The sequence below is a fragment of the Triturus cristatus genome, chromosome 6 (genome assembly GCF_964204655.1).
Source record: "Triturus cristatus chromosome 6, aTriCri1.1, whole genome shotgun sequence".
NCBI lineage: Eukaryota > Metazoa > Chordata > Amphibia > Caudata > Salamandridae > Triturus > Triturus cristatus.
In genome coordinates this window covers 1,486,252,235-1,486,272,181 of record NC_140589.1, presented here as the reverse complement: position 1 = coordinate 1,486,272,181, position 19,947 = coordinate 1,486,252,235, and the positions used below count along the sequence as shown (strand labels likewise).

At 49.8% G+C, this 19,947-nt stretch overlaps 1 protein-coding gene across 1 annotated transcript in view; it reads left to right on the top strand.

Moving 5' to 3' along the window:
- The window catches only part of CCDC88A (coiled-coil and HOOK domain protein 88A), an 888,939-nt gene that overhangs the window by 394,356 nt on the left and 474,636 nt on the right, over positions 1 to 19,947 (top strand). The window contains exon 9 of the mRNA XM_085612608.1: positions 16,788 to 16,869. Within this exon, the coding sequence (XP_085468734.1) occupies positions 16,788 to 16,869 (82 nt within the window). The remainder of the gene's footprint in view (positions 1 to 16,787; positions 16,870 to 19,947) is intronic.

The following is a 19,947-nucleotide window of genomic DNA, read 5'->3' as shown; positions in this document are numbered from 1 at the left end:
AGGTCCTGTCTAACCCAAACAGTTAAGCCTCCCTTGGGCCGCCCTCTTCCCCCTTTTGACGCTGGTATACAATAGTTCAAATAACCAAGACGGAAAAGGGGATCACAAGCCCAGGTTTCTTGGAAGCAACAGATGTCATACCCACTTATAAAATCCACCCAGGATTGGGAATCCAATTTACTTGCCAGCCCAGCGACATTCCAAGATAAAAGCGTACCAATGCTAGCATCTAGCCCATCTCGGGTGTTAGTCAATGGAAATACTTGGGCTAACATAGGGCTTTCAGTAGAATTAGTCTGCCTTTCTTGGTCATCTGTCGGATCCACTGTCGTATTGGCTGGGTATGTTATCTTGGCATTTGTATTTAGGGTTCCCAGTCTAAAACCACCTTCTTCGACCAAACCCCCCGTCTCGATGTAATTGCCCAATGAGTTTGTAACAGTTGTATTACCATGAACATCACATTGCCCTTCTGGCTCGTTAGTGTTACCTCCTAAACTGTCAGTACTGGTTTGTCAATATCCCCATCCCAGCTCCTGCCATCCTACATGAGGGTTGTAATATGTGTAAGTGGTATGATTATGACCTACAGGAGGAGGTGGTAAGGGATTGACTGGCCATGATACAGTAGGGGGAATAAGGGGTTCATTGAGTAAACTAGTCGTTACACTAGTCGGTCGGGGGTAAAAAAAGGTAAGGTCTACAATTCCGATACCTCCCTTATTTGTTCCCCATCCCTGCCTTGTTATCCATCCCGCCACCCTTGGGTCTTGGAAATTGACCACTATGCAATCCCCACCCAAGGTTTTCGATGTATATCCCATCCAATATATTCTCCTTACCCCTATGATTAGCCCGTCGATGTCACCAGGCAGAGGACGGTTTTCCTTTAGCCAGTGCATGATCTTGTTTTTGAGCATCTGGAAAGTTTCTCTCTGTCCTGGGGGTAATGGTGGGACGTTTATAAGAACTGCTACATAGGGAAAGGAGTCTGGGGTGAGATTAATTGGTGGTTTTCTGTAGGGTTGTTTTGCCACGGGCGGTGGGATAGATTTGGGAACTTGGGGGACATATTGGGGGACAGGCCTCAGCGCCTGTTGTTTGTTATTTATTTGGGACGGTACTGAAGTTTTACCTACCAACAAACCTGTGTTAGCCCTATTCCCTCCCACCGGAATATTCTGAGCTTTCTGCGTGCTATTAGTTACGTTTGCGTTTGTTGGTACTATTCCCGCTTGGTGACGCACTGTAGCCTCAGCACTCATTGCGATTGGTGGATTTTGTGTCGGGGGGATTGTGGGCTGTGTAGGGTGTATTATGGTCGACTGAGGTAAATCAGGGCCAACGTTTGCTCTCTCTGTTCTGTCTGGGGATTTTGTAATGGCTTTAACTGTAGGTTTGCTCAGTTTGGGAGGTAAAGGAGAGCTATTTCGGTGATTTCTTCCCTTATCCTGAATAACAGGGTTGTTTAGGACCTGATAGTTTGTGCTTACTTCCACCCTATTCGCTTTAATCAGTGATTTTGTGGAATAAAACTTGTCTAAGGTAGTCTGTTCAAAATGGTTTAGCCTATCTACAAGCTTTGCAATTCTATCCTCAATGGGGGTGAGTAGTGATCTAAACAATTTTTCCAGTTCAGGGAGAACAATTACAAGTGATTGCTCCTTATCTTTACATGGTACAGTGGAGTCGGTACAAGGATTGTCATCTCCGTCCTGGCTGTTCAAGGAGACAAGATTAGTAGGTGTAACACTTTCTGTGCTTTGAGTTTCGTTAGTAGCTACCTCTCCTGTGTTCACGAGTTTATGTAACTTCCTGAGTTTTTGAGGGGGTTTGACCACCCTTTTACATTTTCTTACAGATGCTGGTCGTTTCCGTTTGGACCCGATTTTGGGTTGGGCCAATATAACCTGGGCGCCAGAATCAGTGAGCGGTGCTGGTCGGATTTTGCCGCCACAAGGATTATGTAGTTCTATCACAACATCCTTGTTTGGTTTTTGGGCCTGGACCTCAAAATGGTCGTTTACAACTGGCAGGTTCACTGATGACAGAGGAGTTACCAGGGTGGGGTAAGCTAGATTTGAAAACGTATCCGTTGAATTCTTAAGTATTTCGATTGACAGCCTACGCTCTGCGCGCTTCTCTGCCAAGGTCAACTCTTTGTCTATTACCAGTGAACGATTAAAGAAAAATTTATCTAAGGGGCCAATTGCCAGTGGACCAGACTCTACAGGAGGAGTTATTTGATGGCTATTTACAGAGTTTGTTGATGTAGACGTTGCCATGTTAAACACTAAACAAATCCAACTTTTCTAAGCCACTTACTGGAGGTGATACTATATGTCACTGGTAAGGGGGGTGGCCCAGCCCGGCCTCCTTCGGCCCCGGACGGCCACAGACGGTCCCGCCCTTGTCCCGGGCTTCTCCCGCGCTGCGGGAGTACTTGTGGCTTAATAAGGAGTATGAACACAATAGGTGGAAGGGGTAGGAGGGGTCGGGGAGAGCGGCCCAGGTGTAGCTGATCAGGGCTGGCGGGTGCTCCTGGGAAATGCAGTCCCAAGGAGCTCACGCACTCGCTCGCAGCCCCGTGCAAGTACTTCCCTCGGTGTCCCCTTCAAGGTGCTGCGGTCAACACTCCTCACGCAGCGGGACCCGCGGAGCGGGTTCCGCAAGAAGTAGGCTGGCAGCAGGCGATTCCAAACGGGCAGAAACAAAAGCAGCAAGGCGTCCCACTCGCCGTCTCAGCGAGAGCAGATTATAAGGGCTCGGTGGAAGGGTAGGAGGGGTCGGGGAGAGCGGCCCAGGTGTAGCTGATCAGGGCTGGCGGGTGCTCCTGGGAAATGCAGTCCCAAGGAGCTCACGCACTCGCTCGCAGCCCCGTGCAAGTACTTCCCTCGGTGTCCCCTTCAAGGCGCTGCGGTCAACACTCCTCACGCAGCGGGACCCGCGGAGCGGGTTCCGCAAGAAGTAGGCTGGCAGCAGGCGATTCCAAACGGGCAGAAACAAAAGCAGCAAGGCGTGAGGATTTAGCAAGTGCAGGAAAGACAGGGGAGGTGAAAAGATAAGGTAAAGAGTAGTAAAATAGTGAAAGGAATTTAAGGCCTATGTACGATGGCGCTCTGTCGAACAACCGACTGCCAACACAGCAGGAATGAGACTTGCCGCCAAGGATTAGGCGGTCCCTGGTGCCATATAATGATTAGACCGCCGTAGAGGTGGTCGAAAACTGCCTTTTTCAACTGCTTCTTGTTCTGCGGGCCAGGAAAGCACAAGCAGCAGTGGAAAAAGGCAGTTTGTGCACATCCATTCACCGTGTGCCAGGCAAAGATGTTTCAATGTATAACATAGACAATAATTCAGGTCAGAATTTTTTTTATCTGTATATTTGATAGAGACTTCTAGCCACAGATTCCTTATCTTTGTATATTTTTCATGAGCCATCCCTCTCAAGCACTTGGCAGCTGAACGTGCGAGGGCCCAACAATCCAGATAATGGTCGAGAGGAAGGTCACGGAAGCAGTCGCAGAGTCCGAGAATCTCGTTGTACTCGAAGTTGTTGGGCCATTCGGGTAAGTCTTGCCACATGAAGACTAAGTCGAAGAGTGTTTCGACTTCACCTCGCCCATCAGACAACGAGACGAGGGAGCGTCACTTGCGGCCTGATTCCATGGTTGAGCCTGTACCTGGGTCTACTCTGCACCTCCCTGAGTCTCCGGGAGCCCGAGTGACCCCCGCCCAATTGAGAGAATTTTATTTTATTTATTTATTTTATTTATGGCGCCCATCATCGATATCATCCCCATTTACATCCCCAACTCAGGCCTGGAGCTAGAGAAGCATCACCCAACGGCGACTCCGGCACCAACTGGAGCCATTCCTTCCAGTCCTGAGCCTTATTCAGCCTTATTCCTATGGACTAGGATTCTGTGAGGAATAGGAGGGGTCGCTGTACCCTGAAGAATACCAGCCTTATGACACTTTGGACTGGTGTGAGAATCTGGGTGAAGCCAGTGGGCTGGAGACTTTTCCAGATGCTGGCATGCTTTCTTCTCCTTCCATGGCTAAGGAGGAGGGAGCTTCATTCATAATGGTGGTGTGGAAGGGAGCTTAGGTCTTAGACCCTAGCTTACCCTCGGTGGCAGTCAAGCCTAATGTCTTGACGGAAGTGGTTCAACCTGGAGTGTCCCCTTCTGAACTGCTTCTCCCATTTAATGAAACACTTACTGATGTCCTGCTTGGGACTTGGTTCAAGCCCAACACAAGGGATCTTGTGAACAGGACAATTGCCAGCTGCCACCTACTCGCACCAGGGGACCTCAAATTCCTCACAGAACATCCTACCCCGGAGAGCTTGTTGGTCCAAGCCTCCACTTCAGACGTGAATCCTGGCACATTCCAACCACTTGCATATTAGTAATCCAAGAAGCTGGGCACCTTCGGCAGAAAATGTTTTCTTCCACCAGCTTAGCATTGCAGTCAGTGAATACCGCATGCTTTTTGGGCCGCTATTCACACATTGTGTGGGATACGGTTGCGCAGGTGCTGCCAAAGGTCCCGGAGCCCAGCCTGGTTCATGACTAGGCACTGAGAGTTGGGTATCCCTAGCTGTTGAGCATGTCCAATAGTCTTCTGATCAGGCTTCTCCTTCGAAAAGGATCTTCTATCACAACAGCAGGGGAGGGTTCTCCACCCAAACTTGTCAACACTCCTCCTTCTTGCCTGGAGATTGAGCCACAACAGTTGACAGCTTTCAGCCTTCCTCCCAAAGTCTGTAATATTATCTTGGCAGCCAGGCGTCCCTCCACCAAGATGTTTTACACTTTTGCCGTTGGGGAAAATTTGTGGCTTGGTTTACAGCAAGACAAATGAATCCCCTTTCGGCCCCCCTTTCTCAGGTTCTCGTTTTAACCCCTTGTGTGCCCATGACGAGCTGGACTCGTCATGGGCCGCGGTTGCGCTGTGCCCATGACGAGTCCAGCTCGTCATGAACCCCGCCCGCTAATGCAACGGCCGGCACAGGGCGGGGAAAGGGCGTGGCACACAAAGGGTTAATCCTTTCCCTTGCTCAGCAGGGCTGTGCTCTGGGCACTCTGAAGGGCTATCTCTCTGCCATTACAGCTTTTCTGCGGTTGCTTGATCAGCCATCCCTCTTCAAATTCCCTAATGTAAATAGGTTTCTGAAAGGTTTACAACATTTGTTTCCACCTTCTTACTTTATTATGTCCCAGTGGAACCTCAATCATGCCCTCACTTTCCTTATGTATGCTCTCTTTGAGCCCCTGCACAATTGTCCACTCAGGCTCCTTACCATCAATACAGTCTTTCTCGTGGCTATAACATCTGCCCGAAGGGTCAGTGAGCTTAAAGCCTTGTCATCCAAGCCTCCATATCTGTACATTTACCCAGACCCATTATGAGTTACCATACCCGAAATGTGGGGGGAAACATGATACTCGGAATTACCAGGCTCATTATTGTACCCTGTTCCAGGTCATTATTCACACATGTTTTCCACCTACTATTAGCAAGAGGAAAATGTAGGCAAAACATCATGAAGTTTTACAATGTGCATTCATGCACCTGGTGAAGCTCAAAATTGTGGATACTCTTAATGAGGGCCCTCTAATGTTCAGTCAAACTACTTGCCTCCACGGGGCGTGGGCAAGCCGCTAACAAAGATGGCCGCACGGCATTGAAGCCAGCCATTCCAGCTATGTTGCGATATCCCCCGCATATATGACAGCGTTCGCTCCCGAACTCGGCTCTGCTGAATTGCCATACCTATGCTGAACACGGCGATCTGTCTGGGTCGCGGAGCGGTGTCTCCATAGTGTGTGCCTGGCTTCCGGCGAACTGAGGGGCTGAGCGTGTGGCGGAGGCCCTTGATCTCTTTCCACTCGGCACGGCGAGGAGGCGGAGACAAGTGGCGGCTGGTGCCCGACTGGAGCGGGGATCCATCATGGCGGTGAGTGCGCCGAGCGTAGGTCTGCTTGTGTGCTCTCTCCCCCCTTTGGGCCTTTGCTGTTCAGTTGGGTTGCGGCCACGTTCGGCTGCCCCGGTACGCATCACACCCTCCCGCCGCTTCTCTGAGGCCACGCAGGGACAGGGCCCGTGGGTGAGCCTGGGCGGCGGCCACCCGGTTGCTGAGAGGCAGGGAGCAGAGGGGAGCTGGAGCGGGCCCGTCGTTTCCTACGCCCGGTTGCATTCCAGCAAGGATTCCGCCTCCACGCCGCCTGCCCCGCATGGGGCCTGCGGCTACAGGGCCCAACGCCTCGCGCTCACCTTCAGTGGGAGACCCGTAAATTGCCGCCACCGCCCTGAATAAATTGGATGCAAGCATCCTCCCCAGTGCCGGGGATTCCGTTTAAGCATCAGCTCCTCACGCATTGCCTGCCACCGGCCCCCTACAAATATCCATAGGGGCTCCATTACCCCTGCAAATCTCGCTGAGAGTCCAGACACTATATCACACTTGGGCGCGCCGTCCTGTGCGCTGACCCCCTGGGAGCTTCTGTTTGTGCCCCTTGTTCCATCTGCTGCTGGCCCCTTGCACGCCTTCACAGGGGCCACATCCTCCCCCAGCTCCAAGCCTTAAACCTGGACATTGCATTGCGTCTGGTCTTCCAAACCTACATGCCGAGCTGAACGGGGGTGAATACCGTCTGCTCCATCGTCACCCAGGGTCCTGGTCTTGTCCTGTCCTCTCTCCGCAACCAACTATTACTCTACTGCCGCTACGTCTGTTTCGTTGCGCTGCGGAATGGGCCGCAAAGATCCTAAGCAGAAGACCCTCCTTTTCGAAAAGCTTGTGGAAAAGACCCCTGAGGACTGCGCCAGCATGGCCGAGGGCGGGCAGGGTTCGGACCGTGTTGACGACCCCTCTGCCCCATCCACTCCCCTCTTGCAGGAGATGAGAGCAGGCTTCAGAGCACTGGATAGACGGTTTGACACCCTAGACAAGAGTCTTGCGAGCTTGGGGGCCAAAATTCAAGTCCACGACAGGCGCCTGGACGAGGCTGAGGTGCGCATTTCGGACATTGAGGATGGAATTGCGCAGTCCCTTAAAAGGCTAGAGTGTGTGGAGCACATCCTCAAGGATGTGGCGATCAAGAACGAGGACCTCGAAGTGTGCAGCAGGCGCAACAACATCCGTATCCTAGGAGTTCCAGAGACCACCGCCACGGGCCGCCTTGACCTCTTTGTTGAGACTTTACTGGCCGACATGTTTGGAAAAGAATTTTTACTCCTGGTTTTGTGGTGGAGCATGCTCATTGCTCCTTGGGCTGCCATCCAAGGCCTATTATCACCCACATTATGAACTTTCGGGACCGCAACACTGCACTCCGCCTTGCCAGAGAACGCGGAGACACCATGTGGCAGGGCTCAAAACTCTCCTTGTACCCGGCCTTTACCACCATGGTGCAAGAGGCCCGTCGCAAATATAATGGGGTCAAGGCCACCCTCAGGAACTTAGGTTTGAAATATGGCATGTTATACCCTGCCAGATTGAGAATTTATGTTAATGGCCGACCTCGCATTTTCGATAAACCCTCTGAGGTGCAGGAATTCTGCCGTGCATATAAGCAGACCAACACTCAGGCGGGCGCAGGCGGTGGTGTGCCCTCTCCTCCGCACAGTGGCTCCGACGCAAGCATAGAACTCTTTTCTGGCGCCGGGACTGGTTGACGCTGACGTGCTGTTCCTTCTCAATTTTAGCAGGACTGAATTGAGATAATGTCATTCATCAAACCGAAGTGTTTCAAGTAGCTGGTTGACTGACGTGGCGTTGCTACCCCTCATGGTGTACACCTTGGGTTTGTTTTTGGTTACTTGGATGTACTGTTCCAGGGTTTACTCATTTCACTGTAAAGCCAATTGGTACTTCACGTATTGTTATCTGTTATGGGTCTGCCTTGCTTTTTTCGTAGTGAGGGTGGGTGGGGGTTGGGGGTGGGGATAACTGCTATTGCAATGCCATTTGTGGTTATCTTCCGTTTGGTACACTTTCATGGTTAGCATTTAACTGTTGGAGCTTGTATTCATCACCCATGCCACGACTAGCAGATGGCTCAGCTGGGTAATATTGAAGGTCCTTCTGGCCTGTCCTTGATGTCCTGGAACGTAAGGGGTCTCAATGATAATCCTAAGAGAAGACATGTTGTTCATTATCTTATTCAATACGATGTGAACATTGCCTTTCTGCAGGAAACGCATTTACCTAAATCCGACTCTGCTCATTTCGCTTCAAGCTGGGGCGCACACAGGTATTTTGCCAACTTCAGCAATTATGCTATGGGCACGACCATTCTTATTCACAAAAGGGTCCCCTTCTGCCTCCGCTCAGTTGTGAAGGACAATGAGGGTAGATACCTCATTGTCACTGGGTCACTGATGGGTCACAGTGCAGCTCTGGTGTGTATATATGCCCGAACACTGACTCCCCATAAATCTTTCATAACCTGCATGTCCAGCTTTCAAAGATAGATCCTATCCTATTATTGGTGGTGGGGGATTTCAATCTTCTCCTCAATTCTCCATTAGATGGCACCTCCCTCTCCCCGGCACTAAACCATGTGCGCGCCGCGCTCTTCTTGATTTTTGCGAGTAATTCTCTCTCCTAGACATTTGGCACACGCGCAACCCATCCCACACCAAATACACGCATTATGCTGGACTAGAATCGATTATTGGCTTGTTTCCCCTGGTATCTCCAACTGGGTCCATTCCCTCGTGACTCTCTCGAGAACATATTCTGACCACTCCCTTATTAAGCTCCTCCGTAAGGTTCCCCGACCTGAAGGGTTGGAACGGCAATGGCGCTTCCCAAGTCGCGCCCTCAACGATGACCTCTTCCACACTGAAGTGCGCGAGGCCATCGAAAAATATTTCCTCATCAACACCGGCTCGGTTGACACCTGGGCGGTTCTGTAGGAGGGGTTCAAGGCATACATCAGGGGCGTTTGTATCGCTAAGCATGCTGGGGTGCTCAAGGATCTCCGTAACACACCCTCACGCTTAAAGCATGACCTGGCTGAACTGGACACCGCAACAATACACACTTCTAGCCCTGACACGGCGGGGAAACGTTTGGCCCTCCTCACCGAATACAGGGATGCTGCAGATCGCGAGATACTCTATTTAGGCAAATATCAAACCGCTCGGTGATACAGCGAAGGCGAGCGCCCTGGCCGGGTGCTGGCTCAGATGCTTCAGCCCCCATACAGCAGGGCCTATGTCACCGAGCTGCGTTCCTCCACAAACCAGGTGCTCACCGGCACCTCGGAAATCCGAGACGAATTCCTCGATTATTTTACATCTCTCTATACCTCCAAAGTAGGGCGTGATCCCTGGGCGCAGTAAGCTTTTTTTTCTGAGATCGCATTGGTCAATTTGGAAAAAAAACATGCAGGACTTTTTAGCGGAGCATATCTCCGAGGCCGATGTCCTCGGAGCCATTGACACCCTTCAATGCTCTTTTGCCCCTGACCTTGATGGCTTTACTGGGGAGTTTTACAAGGCGTACAAAGAGCTACTGGCGCCACAATTAATCGAAGTGTACGCAGAGGTCCTCAAGAAACAAATTCTTCCCCCCACACTTCGTAAAGCGGTCATCATACTCCTTCGCGAACCAGGCAAAGACCCGTTGTTATGTGGGTCATACAGACCTCTGTCCCTTCTAAATTTGGATTACAAAATTTTTGCTAAGATCATCGCCAATCGTCTGTCCCAGTTGATAGAATTTATCATCTCGCCGGCCCAATCCGGCTTTGTTCCCTGTTGATCAGCCTCATTGAATCTCAGGACGCTCTTTTCAGTCCTCCACAGGATTAATCCCGAGGTCCCCGCCGCCGCAATCCTATTGGACACTGAGAAGGCCTTTGATTTATTAGAGTAGCCTTTTTTGTATCGGTTATGAGCCGTATGGAAATGCCTGTGGGATTCATAGCCACCACCGCACTGTTATATTGCCGCCCCACACCGAGACTTCGCCTGAATGGCACACTCTCCCGACCCTTCTATCAATCCAGCGGCACCCGATCTCGGCTGTCCGCTGTCCCCCTTATTGTCCATCCTCACCATGGACCCCTTAATTTGACATTTCCAGGAAAGGCATCTGCAGAGAGGCCTACAATTCAACACTGGCCCCCTCCTAGTGTCGTTCTACGCAGACGACACCATCCTCTATGTCAGAGAACTCCAGGTGAACTTAGAGCCGCTGTTGGACTTGGCCCTGCTAGCAGGGTCATCCCGAACTTTTTTGCCATCCCCCTAGCCTTTTTGCTGTTGTGGAATGAGTGGTTGGAGGACGTTGGACACTTTGGCGCTGGTTATCAGTGCCAAGTGTGTGTGCTTTCTGCCTTACATAGGCTTATATTAGGAACCCCCCACCCCCTTTTAGGGGACATCTCCCCCATGGTAGGAAATGTATATGCCATGTGTGGTGTGAGAGGAAAATAATAAATGCAGTGCAATGGGGTACGCACCTTTATTTTCACCCTTGCAGAAACTTCACTTCTAAAATGGACGCCATTAGTGTGTGGTTGTGCCGCCTGCCTGAGGTGGGTTGTCGGTCTAGTGTTCGAAGTGACAGGGTGCCCTACACCTCCCCCACAGTGACAGTCGGGACTGGAACTGCCAGGAGCCTTCTATAAGGTTCTAGCCCTTTCTGGTAGGTGGGGTGAGGGGAGTATATATAGGGGAGCTGTGCCTCCATGTGCTCAGAGTGCACATGGACTTTGATTGAGAGGGGACACTCTGCAAGGAGGTACCGCCGCAAGGGCCTGTGTGCCGGCCCCTGAGCCCATCTGTAACCCTCTGCTGTCCACAGTGCCAGTGAGAGCCCTCTGCTGGAGTAAAGACTGCTATGTCAGGAGGAGTGCCACTTTATGGGAGTTAAACGTTTCTAGGAACTGCTGTCCTATACTGATGAGTGCCCACTGTCTGCTGATCTTGCCCGGCATTGCCTGCCTGCTCTCCTGCCCTAGCGCCTCGTAGGCGCTATCATCTGATTCCCTGCACTCCAAGGAGGTGAGGAGCGTGGGCGCTACTCCCTCGGGTGGGACCCTGGGACTGTGAGCCGTCTAGCGCCTCATGAGCGCTGCCTCCAGCACCTGCCCAGGAGAAGAAGGTGCATGGGTCCTGCAGCGCTGTGCTGCCAGAGCGCTATATTCGAAGTGACTGTGCTCTACTTGGCGTCTAGTGCCTCGTGAAGTGCTACAACTGTTTTCCAGCCCCCTGGACTCTTAGTCCTGCATTCCTGGACTGAGCGCTGCCTCCGGCACCTGCCCAGGAGAAGAAGGTGCGTGGGTTCTGCAGCGCGTGCTGCCAGGGAGAGCTGGTGGTTTTAAAAGCACAGCGGGTGCCTACCCCGCATTTTGCTGCTCTCGCGGGTGCCCACCCCGCGTTATTGCCACCTTGATGTTAATTTGAAACAAGCGGGTGCCCACCCCATGTGCTGAATATTTAAAAACCAAGCGGGTGCCCACCCCGCGGATTTATGGTCACGTCAGCGGGAGCCCACCCCGCACTTTAATCGTGCCGCAAATCACCGCCGCAACCCGGGTTGCGAAGGAGAAGAGGTCCGCCGCGCTGCCCGCGGCATCCCGGAAGACGAAGCCTGACTGTGGGCGGGGCCTTGGGGAATCGTCCGGAGCCTCGCGGACGTCCCATTCAAGTCCCGGGTCCCAGGAGGGGGCCCGGGTGAAGCCAGGAGAGGAGACGGCCCCAAGAAGGCAGGAGCATCCAAGGGAGAGTCCCGACGGTGGAGCCTTGTGGGCTCCGGTGGCTGCAGGGAGGACCGGAAGCCCTGTGCTGCTCCCCAGAGACACCGCTGAGTCCGCAGCCACCGAGGAGCCAGATCGGCACACCTCCATTCGGGCAGCCTGCCTCCCGCCAGAAAGAGGAGCGGAGCAGAGACCGGAGCAGCTCCACCGGGATCCTGGTAAGTGGGGCTGGGATCCGGCTGCCGCCCCAGTGTTGGGGGGCCAGTGCTGCATTCTTCCCCAGCGGCACCGCAGTGGCGGGCCGCTGCAACGAAGAGGGGTGACTTTTGTTTTGTAGAGCCCCAGAGTAGGGCTCTTTTCCCTCCCAAGGCACAGTAAAGGCCAGCACCAGTGCTCGTGGGTCTCCATAGCGGTCCCCCGGACAGTGGCCGCTGCAACGTTAGACATCTTTGATCTCTGAGTCCCGAAGGGGGGGAGGCTCTAATGGACCAGTGCCTCCCTGCTTGATTTCCTGAACACAACTGCCCGGCTGGACAGTGGGCAGTTGCAACGGCAGTGCAAGCCTGTTGTTGAGAGTCCCTGAGTAGGGCCTCCCAAGGCGTAGTGGCGCCAAAGACTAAACTGCAACATTTGGGCAATTATTGTTGGTATGCCACTGTGTGCGCTACTGATTGCGTTTTAGGCCTTCATTCAAGGCCCTTACACCGCTGAGGTTTTTATGCCCACTGCCATGCATAATGTGTTTTCCTGTCAATGTGATGCTGATGGGTATGCCTAACGCGTTTCCGCCCATGTGATTATGCAGGTACGCTGATGGTTGTGCGCCTAGTGGGTTTAAGGCCTAATATTACCGCCATTCTTAATGCATTTATGCTAATGAGGGTCATGCCTAATGCTAACTTGAGATATGCCTAAAGTGATTTACGCTCAATAGCGTGGTCTTGCCAGTAGCTGCTGGCTGTTACACTTTTAATGCTGTTGGAATGTATGCCTAATGAGATGCCCCGTGCTATGCCTACTACCTTTATCTGGTTATGTCTAGGGCAGTGATGGAGGGTACATGGGGTTACCATGCTATTCATGAATGTCATGCTCTGTCACATGCATATGTTTAGGCCGACTCTGATTTATGCAAATGTGATTCATGCTCATGGTGTAGGCCTCATCTGAATAGAGTTATGCCTAATGTTTTTTTCGGCCTAATGGGTGGCTCATGTTTTCAGGCTACTGCAATGATGCTTTATTCTTATACCTAATGCTCATGTGATTTGTACTAGCGTGATCTATGCCTAGCCCTACTGGGATTTTCTTCTGCATAAGTTGATGCCGCTAAGTTCATTTCTTTTACCCCACAGGTACGGACTGATTACGTCTATTATTACTAATGGACTTTCATTCATCCTGTGTACTGGTGATGGTTCTGGCAGCGGCCCGATTGGCCCTGCCCTGTAAATAGCCCCCCCTGTAGACTGCTACCCGGTGCCGGTTGGCACAGTGTTACAACTGTGATTGCCTTATGACGTGTTCTGCATAATACATATGCTGTTTTTTTCACCTAAACTGGTGTGGTCTCTTTTTGTAGTGTGCCTAGTGTGTCGCCTGTGAGTGTGCTGCGCAGATGCTTTACACAATGCCTCCGAGTTTGGCCTACCCGCTCCGCACCACGCTACCCCGTTTCTAACAGCCGCTCATGAGAGAGATTCTTAGATTTAGCCAACACTCTGGCCCGGGCATCAACTGGCACAAGTCGGTTATTTTCCCCTTAACCTCCAGTACGACTCTGTGGGACTGTGAATTCCCCCTCGAATGGTGCTCTGACTCTGTTAAGTATTTGGGCATTCACAGCCATCTTGATACTGCCCAGATCCTTCGCCTCAATTATGGGCAATCAATAAGTGCCCTCGAAGCCCAGGTGGAAAGATGGTTGCGGTTGCCATTGTCTCGCCGGCAGTGTTGCGGTTATTAAGATGGTGGTTCTCCCTAAATTTTTATATCTTTTTAACAATATTCCCATACCCCTTCTGAACAGTTTCTTCTCGACATTGCGTTCCCACCTTATCAGATTGGTCTGTGGGGTCAAACAGGCTCGCGTACGCTGGCGGTTGCTCACTGTGCCGGATGAGAGGGTAGGGTTCGGGGTGCCGGATTTCCACTTGTATTATCTTGTGGCCCAATGCAGCTATGCCTTTGCATGGTTCCACCCTGATGCTAGGATCCCTTTGCTCCGCCCTGAGGCGGATTTCGTCCTTTCTGAGCGGTTATCCACTGTATTGCCCAAGGGCGTACCTAGAGACCCTAATGCTATCCAGACAGTTTCCACTACCAACTGGGCCTGGGATAAGCTGAAACGAGAACCGGCACCTCCACACTATATTCCTCGGCTCTCCCTGTCCCTAACGCCCACTGGCTGCCAAGCCAAATTTGATATCTCTGAACTGGGTGATCTGTACCCAGATGGGCACATCATCTCGGCGACAGAGGATGTCCGCTTCCACAATGCCACATTTATGGATAACTTTGTGATGGGTCGAATTTGTTCGGCTCTCCGTGCCATGCTGCCTGGTTTCCCCATTGAACCGGACTTGTTTACTCTGCTTTCGCTCGTCATTGAAAATGAGAGTGGCGTTCATCTCATATCTAAACTGTATAAGACATGCTCTGGGATGATTCCGGTCAATGACGACAAGACCTGGAAACATTGGGAGGACGATTTAGGCCACCCCATCACAGACGACTAGTGGACTAAATGCTGCGCAGTAACGATATAAGTCTCAGTAAACAGCAGGCATAAACTACTACGTTTTAAGTTCTTACGCAGAACATACATCACCCCTGCCAGAGCCCATAGGCTGGATCCATCCAGACCCCATACCTGCCGTAAATGCGACGCCCCACACGCTGATTTTGCACACCTCTCATGGTCCTGCCCAAAACTACAGTCATATTGGGAGATGGTGCATAGTACACTAGGCAACATGACCGAGCTGTCACTTGTCCCCACACCTGAAGTGGCACTACTGGGGTATGTGGTAAACTTCCCCAGAGGCGTCAGGAGGTTTGTATCCCTCAGTCTGCTGCTGGCCAATAGAGAAATAGCTATTCACTGGGGACGTAGGACAGCTCCCACTTTGCAAGGCTGGCTGAATAGTCTGGCTTACTGTAACATCAACAGCGAAATATACTCCAGCACACTGCCTAGCTCTTCCCGTCCCAAGGACATCTGGGATCCATATAGGTCCTATGTGGAAACCGCTCGACGAGCCTCTGGCTCACAACTAGAACGGGGCATTGTCCCTGCGGGGTGGGGTGACCAGCTTCGTCATTTTCAGCTGTTTGCTTTCCTCTGCTTTGCTGTGCCTTTCAGTGCTCGTGACTCTTTGACTATGTTCTTCACTTGTGGCGGCTGGATACGGGTGAGCCTACAGAACTACTGCTGGGAGATGGAGGATTACTTACAGGGAAAAGGGATGGGCTATCGGGACTGTATTTTAAAGCCTTGCTGGTTTGCTTTCTCTAATAGTTACATGCTATGTCGACTAGTGTGTTGATGTCTATGCTCCGTTTTACCTTTCTCAAGTGTAATGACAATGACAGTGAACAACTATGCCTGTATTGCTACGATGTACTAAATGGTAAATAAAGTTTTTTAAAAAGCTACTTGTCTCCACTAGATTACATTTCTTCAGCAGGTTACCCGGCCTTACACTTAAATCTGTTCAGCACTGCTGTCTGTCAGAAATAGTAACAGCATTGATAAAAAAAGCATGCACACACCCAATCATGAAATTTCTCAACTGTGTCTGCGTAACAAAAAACATCTGATTAACAACACTTATCCTTACAGTGCTTATTCTTGTGTCCCCATACTTAGAATTGCCCAACCCTGCATTTGAACCCAAAAGATTTTTGTATTTCGTCAATTAGACTCCTTTTTGCAATCAGATTCTCTCTAAAATAGCTGATAAAGAGTTCACTTGCTTCACATCATAAAGACTCACAGGGGGTTTATGAAAACAAGAAAGTCTTGCCTGTTCTTCAACTCAGTTCTTTGAACGATGACAAGTGACACTACGCTAGTAGTGAAGTGGCCAAAGTTTGTGTGCTGTAGACATACAATTTTTTATTTCACCTTCCTGGGTTCTCAATATCTAGAAATGAACCTAGTATTGCAGATGAAGTGTTACAGAGGGAATTCAGTTTCTATTTTTGTCTCTTAGGGTACATCTCAAAATCCCCTTCTTCCTTATTATGCTATGTCAATTATATGAGGTCACTAGATAATTAAACAATAGATCCACCTTTGAATTGGTTCTATTCTGAACATTATCCTCACACTTCACTGTTTTTCTTCTGACTTCACAAAAAAAAACAAGCACCACGAAATAATCGGGAAGTGCAATTTGATCCAATTTGTGCAGGAGCCACTTCACTGTCCTCTCTATTTACAATAGGCGGGTGTATTGCCTGTCTTCACTACTTTTTCAGGCTGTCCTTGTGTCTTGCTCTGTCTTGAATTGGGAATCTGTTTTGGGGGCAGTAGTGTAAATTTGCCTTTGGAAATAATAGGTTTTACCTCAACAACTCAGAGCTCGGTATATGGAGCCTGTCCTTTTATACCTTCCTGTACCACATGCACCACATATACTTGTTATTCGAGGTGGGCATTATTACATCCATGCTGACACCTTCAGCTAACAGAGATACATTATCTACTCAACTAACCGTACCTTTCACAAACTGAATGTGAGGTCTGTTTTGGAAACCTCATAACCACTTCGAGATTCACCACTGGACTACCAAACAGTCATTCCAGTCAGTCTACTCATTCTTGGTAGCTATACAAACAACAGCAGTCTGTTACAGAAAGAGTACATCATAGCTTTGACTGCATCAAACCAGCAGTAGAATGCAGTTGGGAGCTGTTGGCTCAATTTTTAAATGTATGTGTGGGTATGTGCTCTAGATTTTGACTAAATGTTGCAAATAACCTCTTGCTGTTGAAAAAGGTTGCACATTTTAGAGATCATTGGGATATAATTTCTTGCTATGTGTATGTGTTTTTAGGGAAGAAAAAACTGAGCAGTTTTTGGACAGCAAACAAGAACTCGAACATTTGGAAGCAGAAGTTAAAAGACTTCAACAAGAGGTGAGCATGCAACAACAAAGTTGATTGTGCAGCATTAGCCAGTCTGCTACATTATATATTATATAAATTTGTTTGCTCTAACTCTAGCATTAACAGTGCAATTCTGATGCAGCTACTGCAGATTCTTCATCTTAGGAATACTCTTTCCGTGCTTCTGACTGGTCTTGATGACTTTATTCAGAGCAATGACTATTCAACCCTGCCGTGTGATACTGACGAGCTCCAGCCGTGACTCCATGAACCCATGTGCTGGGCCTGATATAATTATTTATGGGGAGGGGGCGCGCACACCCCTCTCCGTGCCTTTAGGAGGCCCTAGGCACCCCATCCCCAGGGACCAATATTAAATTTAGGGTAGGGGCGTGCGGCCGGCCGGCCTTGCCGAGGCTTTAGAAGGCTGATTGCTTTACTTATGGGGAGGGCCCCCTCTTACTGCCATAGGACGGCCTGGGAAACCCATCCCCCAGTGCCAAAAGGGCCTTATCCAGAGGCACTGACTTGTTTTCTGCCTAGGAGAGTGTGACAGGGAGTGTAAATCTAATTCCCTGCCTGCACTGTCCCAGGCTGGAAACACATCTTGGCTCCCACCCGGAGGGGAAAATTAAAAAGCTGCTTCTGCCAGGGCAGGAACATAGCAACAGAGCCGGCTCCCGGTGCACCCAGGGTGGGTACTGGCTGGGGAACTGGCAGGGGCCGTGGGGTCTTGGGGCTCCTCAACATTTAAAAAAGGCGTGGGTGCCCCGGTGGCCCAAAAAATCCCCCAACAAATTATAAAAAGGAATAATAACTGCAAGGCCAGACAAAGAGCACCCCATAATGCCCTGCAAGGTTTTTTTATGTATAGTTTTTGATCCTGGTGAATCCCCTATAAGGGGCAGGGCACCACCAAGAATTGTTTTTAATGTTGTGGAGGGCTGCAGGGAATGCAGCAATCCCCCAGCAGCATAAAATTAAAAAACTATTACTCTAAGGGCCTGAATTTTAACATTCCTTTGGTCCGACTGAAGCATTACCATGACCACCACCTCCACCGGGATCAGTGATCCCGACAGGGTGGTGGTCGGAGCATCGTCCCAGCATTACAGCGGTGCCAAGGCAGGCTCTGCCGTCGGGATAACAATATCCCTTTCCGACAGCCTTTTCATAGCGAAAACACCTCCATGAAAAGCTTGCCAGAAAGGGATATTAGGGGCCCCAAACACGGCTCCCTTCTGTCATGGGCCCCTGAAAAGTGACCCTGGGGTAACATGTAGTGCCCCCACTCACCTCTGTGCACCGTGTACCCTGCACGACATGTTGCATGGCACACGGTGCACGGCCGTGCAGGATTTGCTGTAGGGAGTTGGCATGTGCCTTATAAAGGCCTTAGCATGCCCCCGACGAGTTTGCATCCAAATAGGGCAGTCCGACCACCTGCATGCTTGTCGGCAGTCTTCTGACCGACGCAATAGTGGCCGGCAGTCCGACCGCCCGGCATCAAAATGCTGCCCTAAGTCTCCTGGGTCATAGACTCCATGGCCCCCGGAGAGCTTACCAATATTTTTAAAGCACTCTGAGCTGGGACTGTGGGTTCTTCAGCTGGAGTGCAGGGTTCCCCTGTGATTGGTTCTTTGGCTGCATTTGTGGCCTGAAAAATGTTTTAAAAAACTCGAAGACATGTTTATGGTTGTTTTTAAAAAATGCTTTATTTAAAATATTTTGAGAGTATAACTTTAATTTACCATTGTATTGTGCGTATTTATAAAATCTAATTTGTATTAGAATTGGTGACTTTTTGACAAAGTAAATAGGTCTGCTTTATGTATGTTGATATGCTCCCCTAATAAAGCCAGTAGGTTTGCCTCTTGTTTAAAAATAAAAGGAGGGTTGGGTGCCCAACACCACCCGCGCATGGCCTTTGGCTGAACGGGATTGGTGGGTGGGGGGGGGTTGAACCTGCAGGTGGTTGGTGCAGGGCTTGGTCATAGGCCAGGCCCTGCTTACAACCTCACACCTCCACAGCCAAAGGTCATGTGCTTTGGGGGGTTGGGTGCCCACAGAGGTTGAGTAAAGGGCCTTGCATCAGGCCAGGCCCTGTGTTGGGCTTGGCGAAAGGCAATGCACATCGGGGAGAAGCGCCTGGCAGGGGTTGAATGCTCATGAACATCTGATCTTACCTTAAAAACAACCATGGAATTTCACTGAAAAAAACAAAGTTTCAATTTATGTTATAGTTAGGAATCGAAATATTATTTCACTTTACATTTTTTTAAAAACCCTTAGAAATTCCCTGAAGAAACCAAGGTTAAATGGATGTTATAGTTTGGTGAAAATCCCAGTTAAAACATAAAGTTTTACACTAACACCACCACTGAAATTCACGAGATATAGTTATCTCTAGTAAGTATAACTCGTGGCCTAAAGTAACTATAACTCACACCCTTGCCATGCACTGCTAATTACCTCACATATTACATCACCCATGACATGTTCTATGACATAATTGATAACATCACTGCAACATCAGAAATAGCATCACTGATATCAACACTGTGCATGGTGTCTTTTCAGTGAATGGGGCTTAGCCATATGGGACTGGTGTTATTATTATTATTTTTTGCTAACTGAGAGTTCACAGCATTATGCTATGATTGATAGCTTTTTTCATTATTGTTGTTTTTTTCATTATTGTCTTTCAACATCTTTATTTAATGAGTCTGTCCTCCTATATTTTTAGAAACCTAACTCTACTATTTCTTAGGGCATTGAAGCTATGCATCGCTGTTTCACTACTATTTGTAACTTGAGTCAGCTGTTATTTAGCAAGTCACTGCCTTCTATTTTGTCTTAATGTCAAAGGAAAGCATTATTGTGTATTTACACGGCCATACATTTGTTTGTTTTACCGTAACAATACTAGTATGTTTTCACTTTCTATTGGATTTCGCAACACATTCTCACTTACCTGCCTATTTATGCTGCTACTTGCACGTAGTGTGTTCATGTGATCAAGGTCACAGGTCAGCGACCGAAACGCGTCATGTGGACCGTCTCCGGCTTGTAAAATAAATTTGGATTTCAACTGCTGCTGTGGTCCGT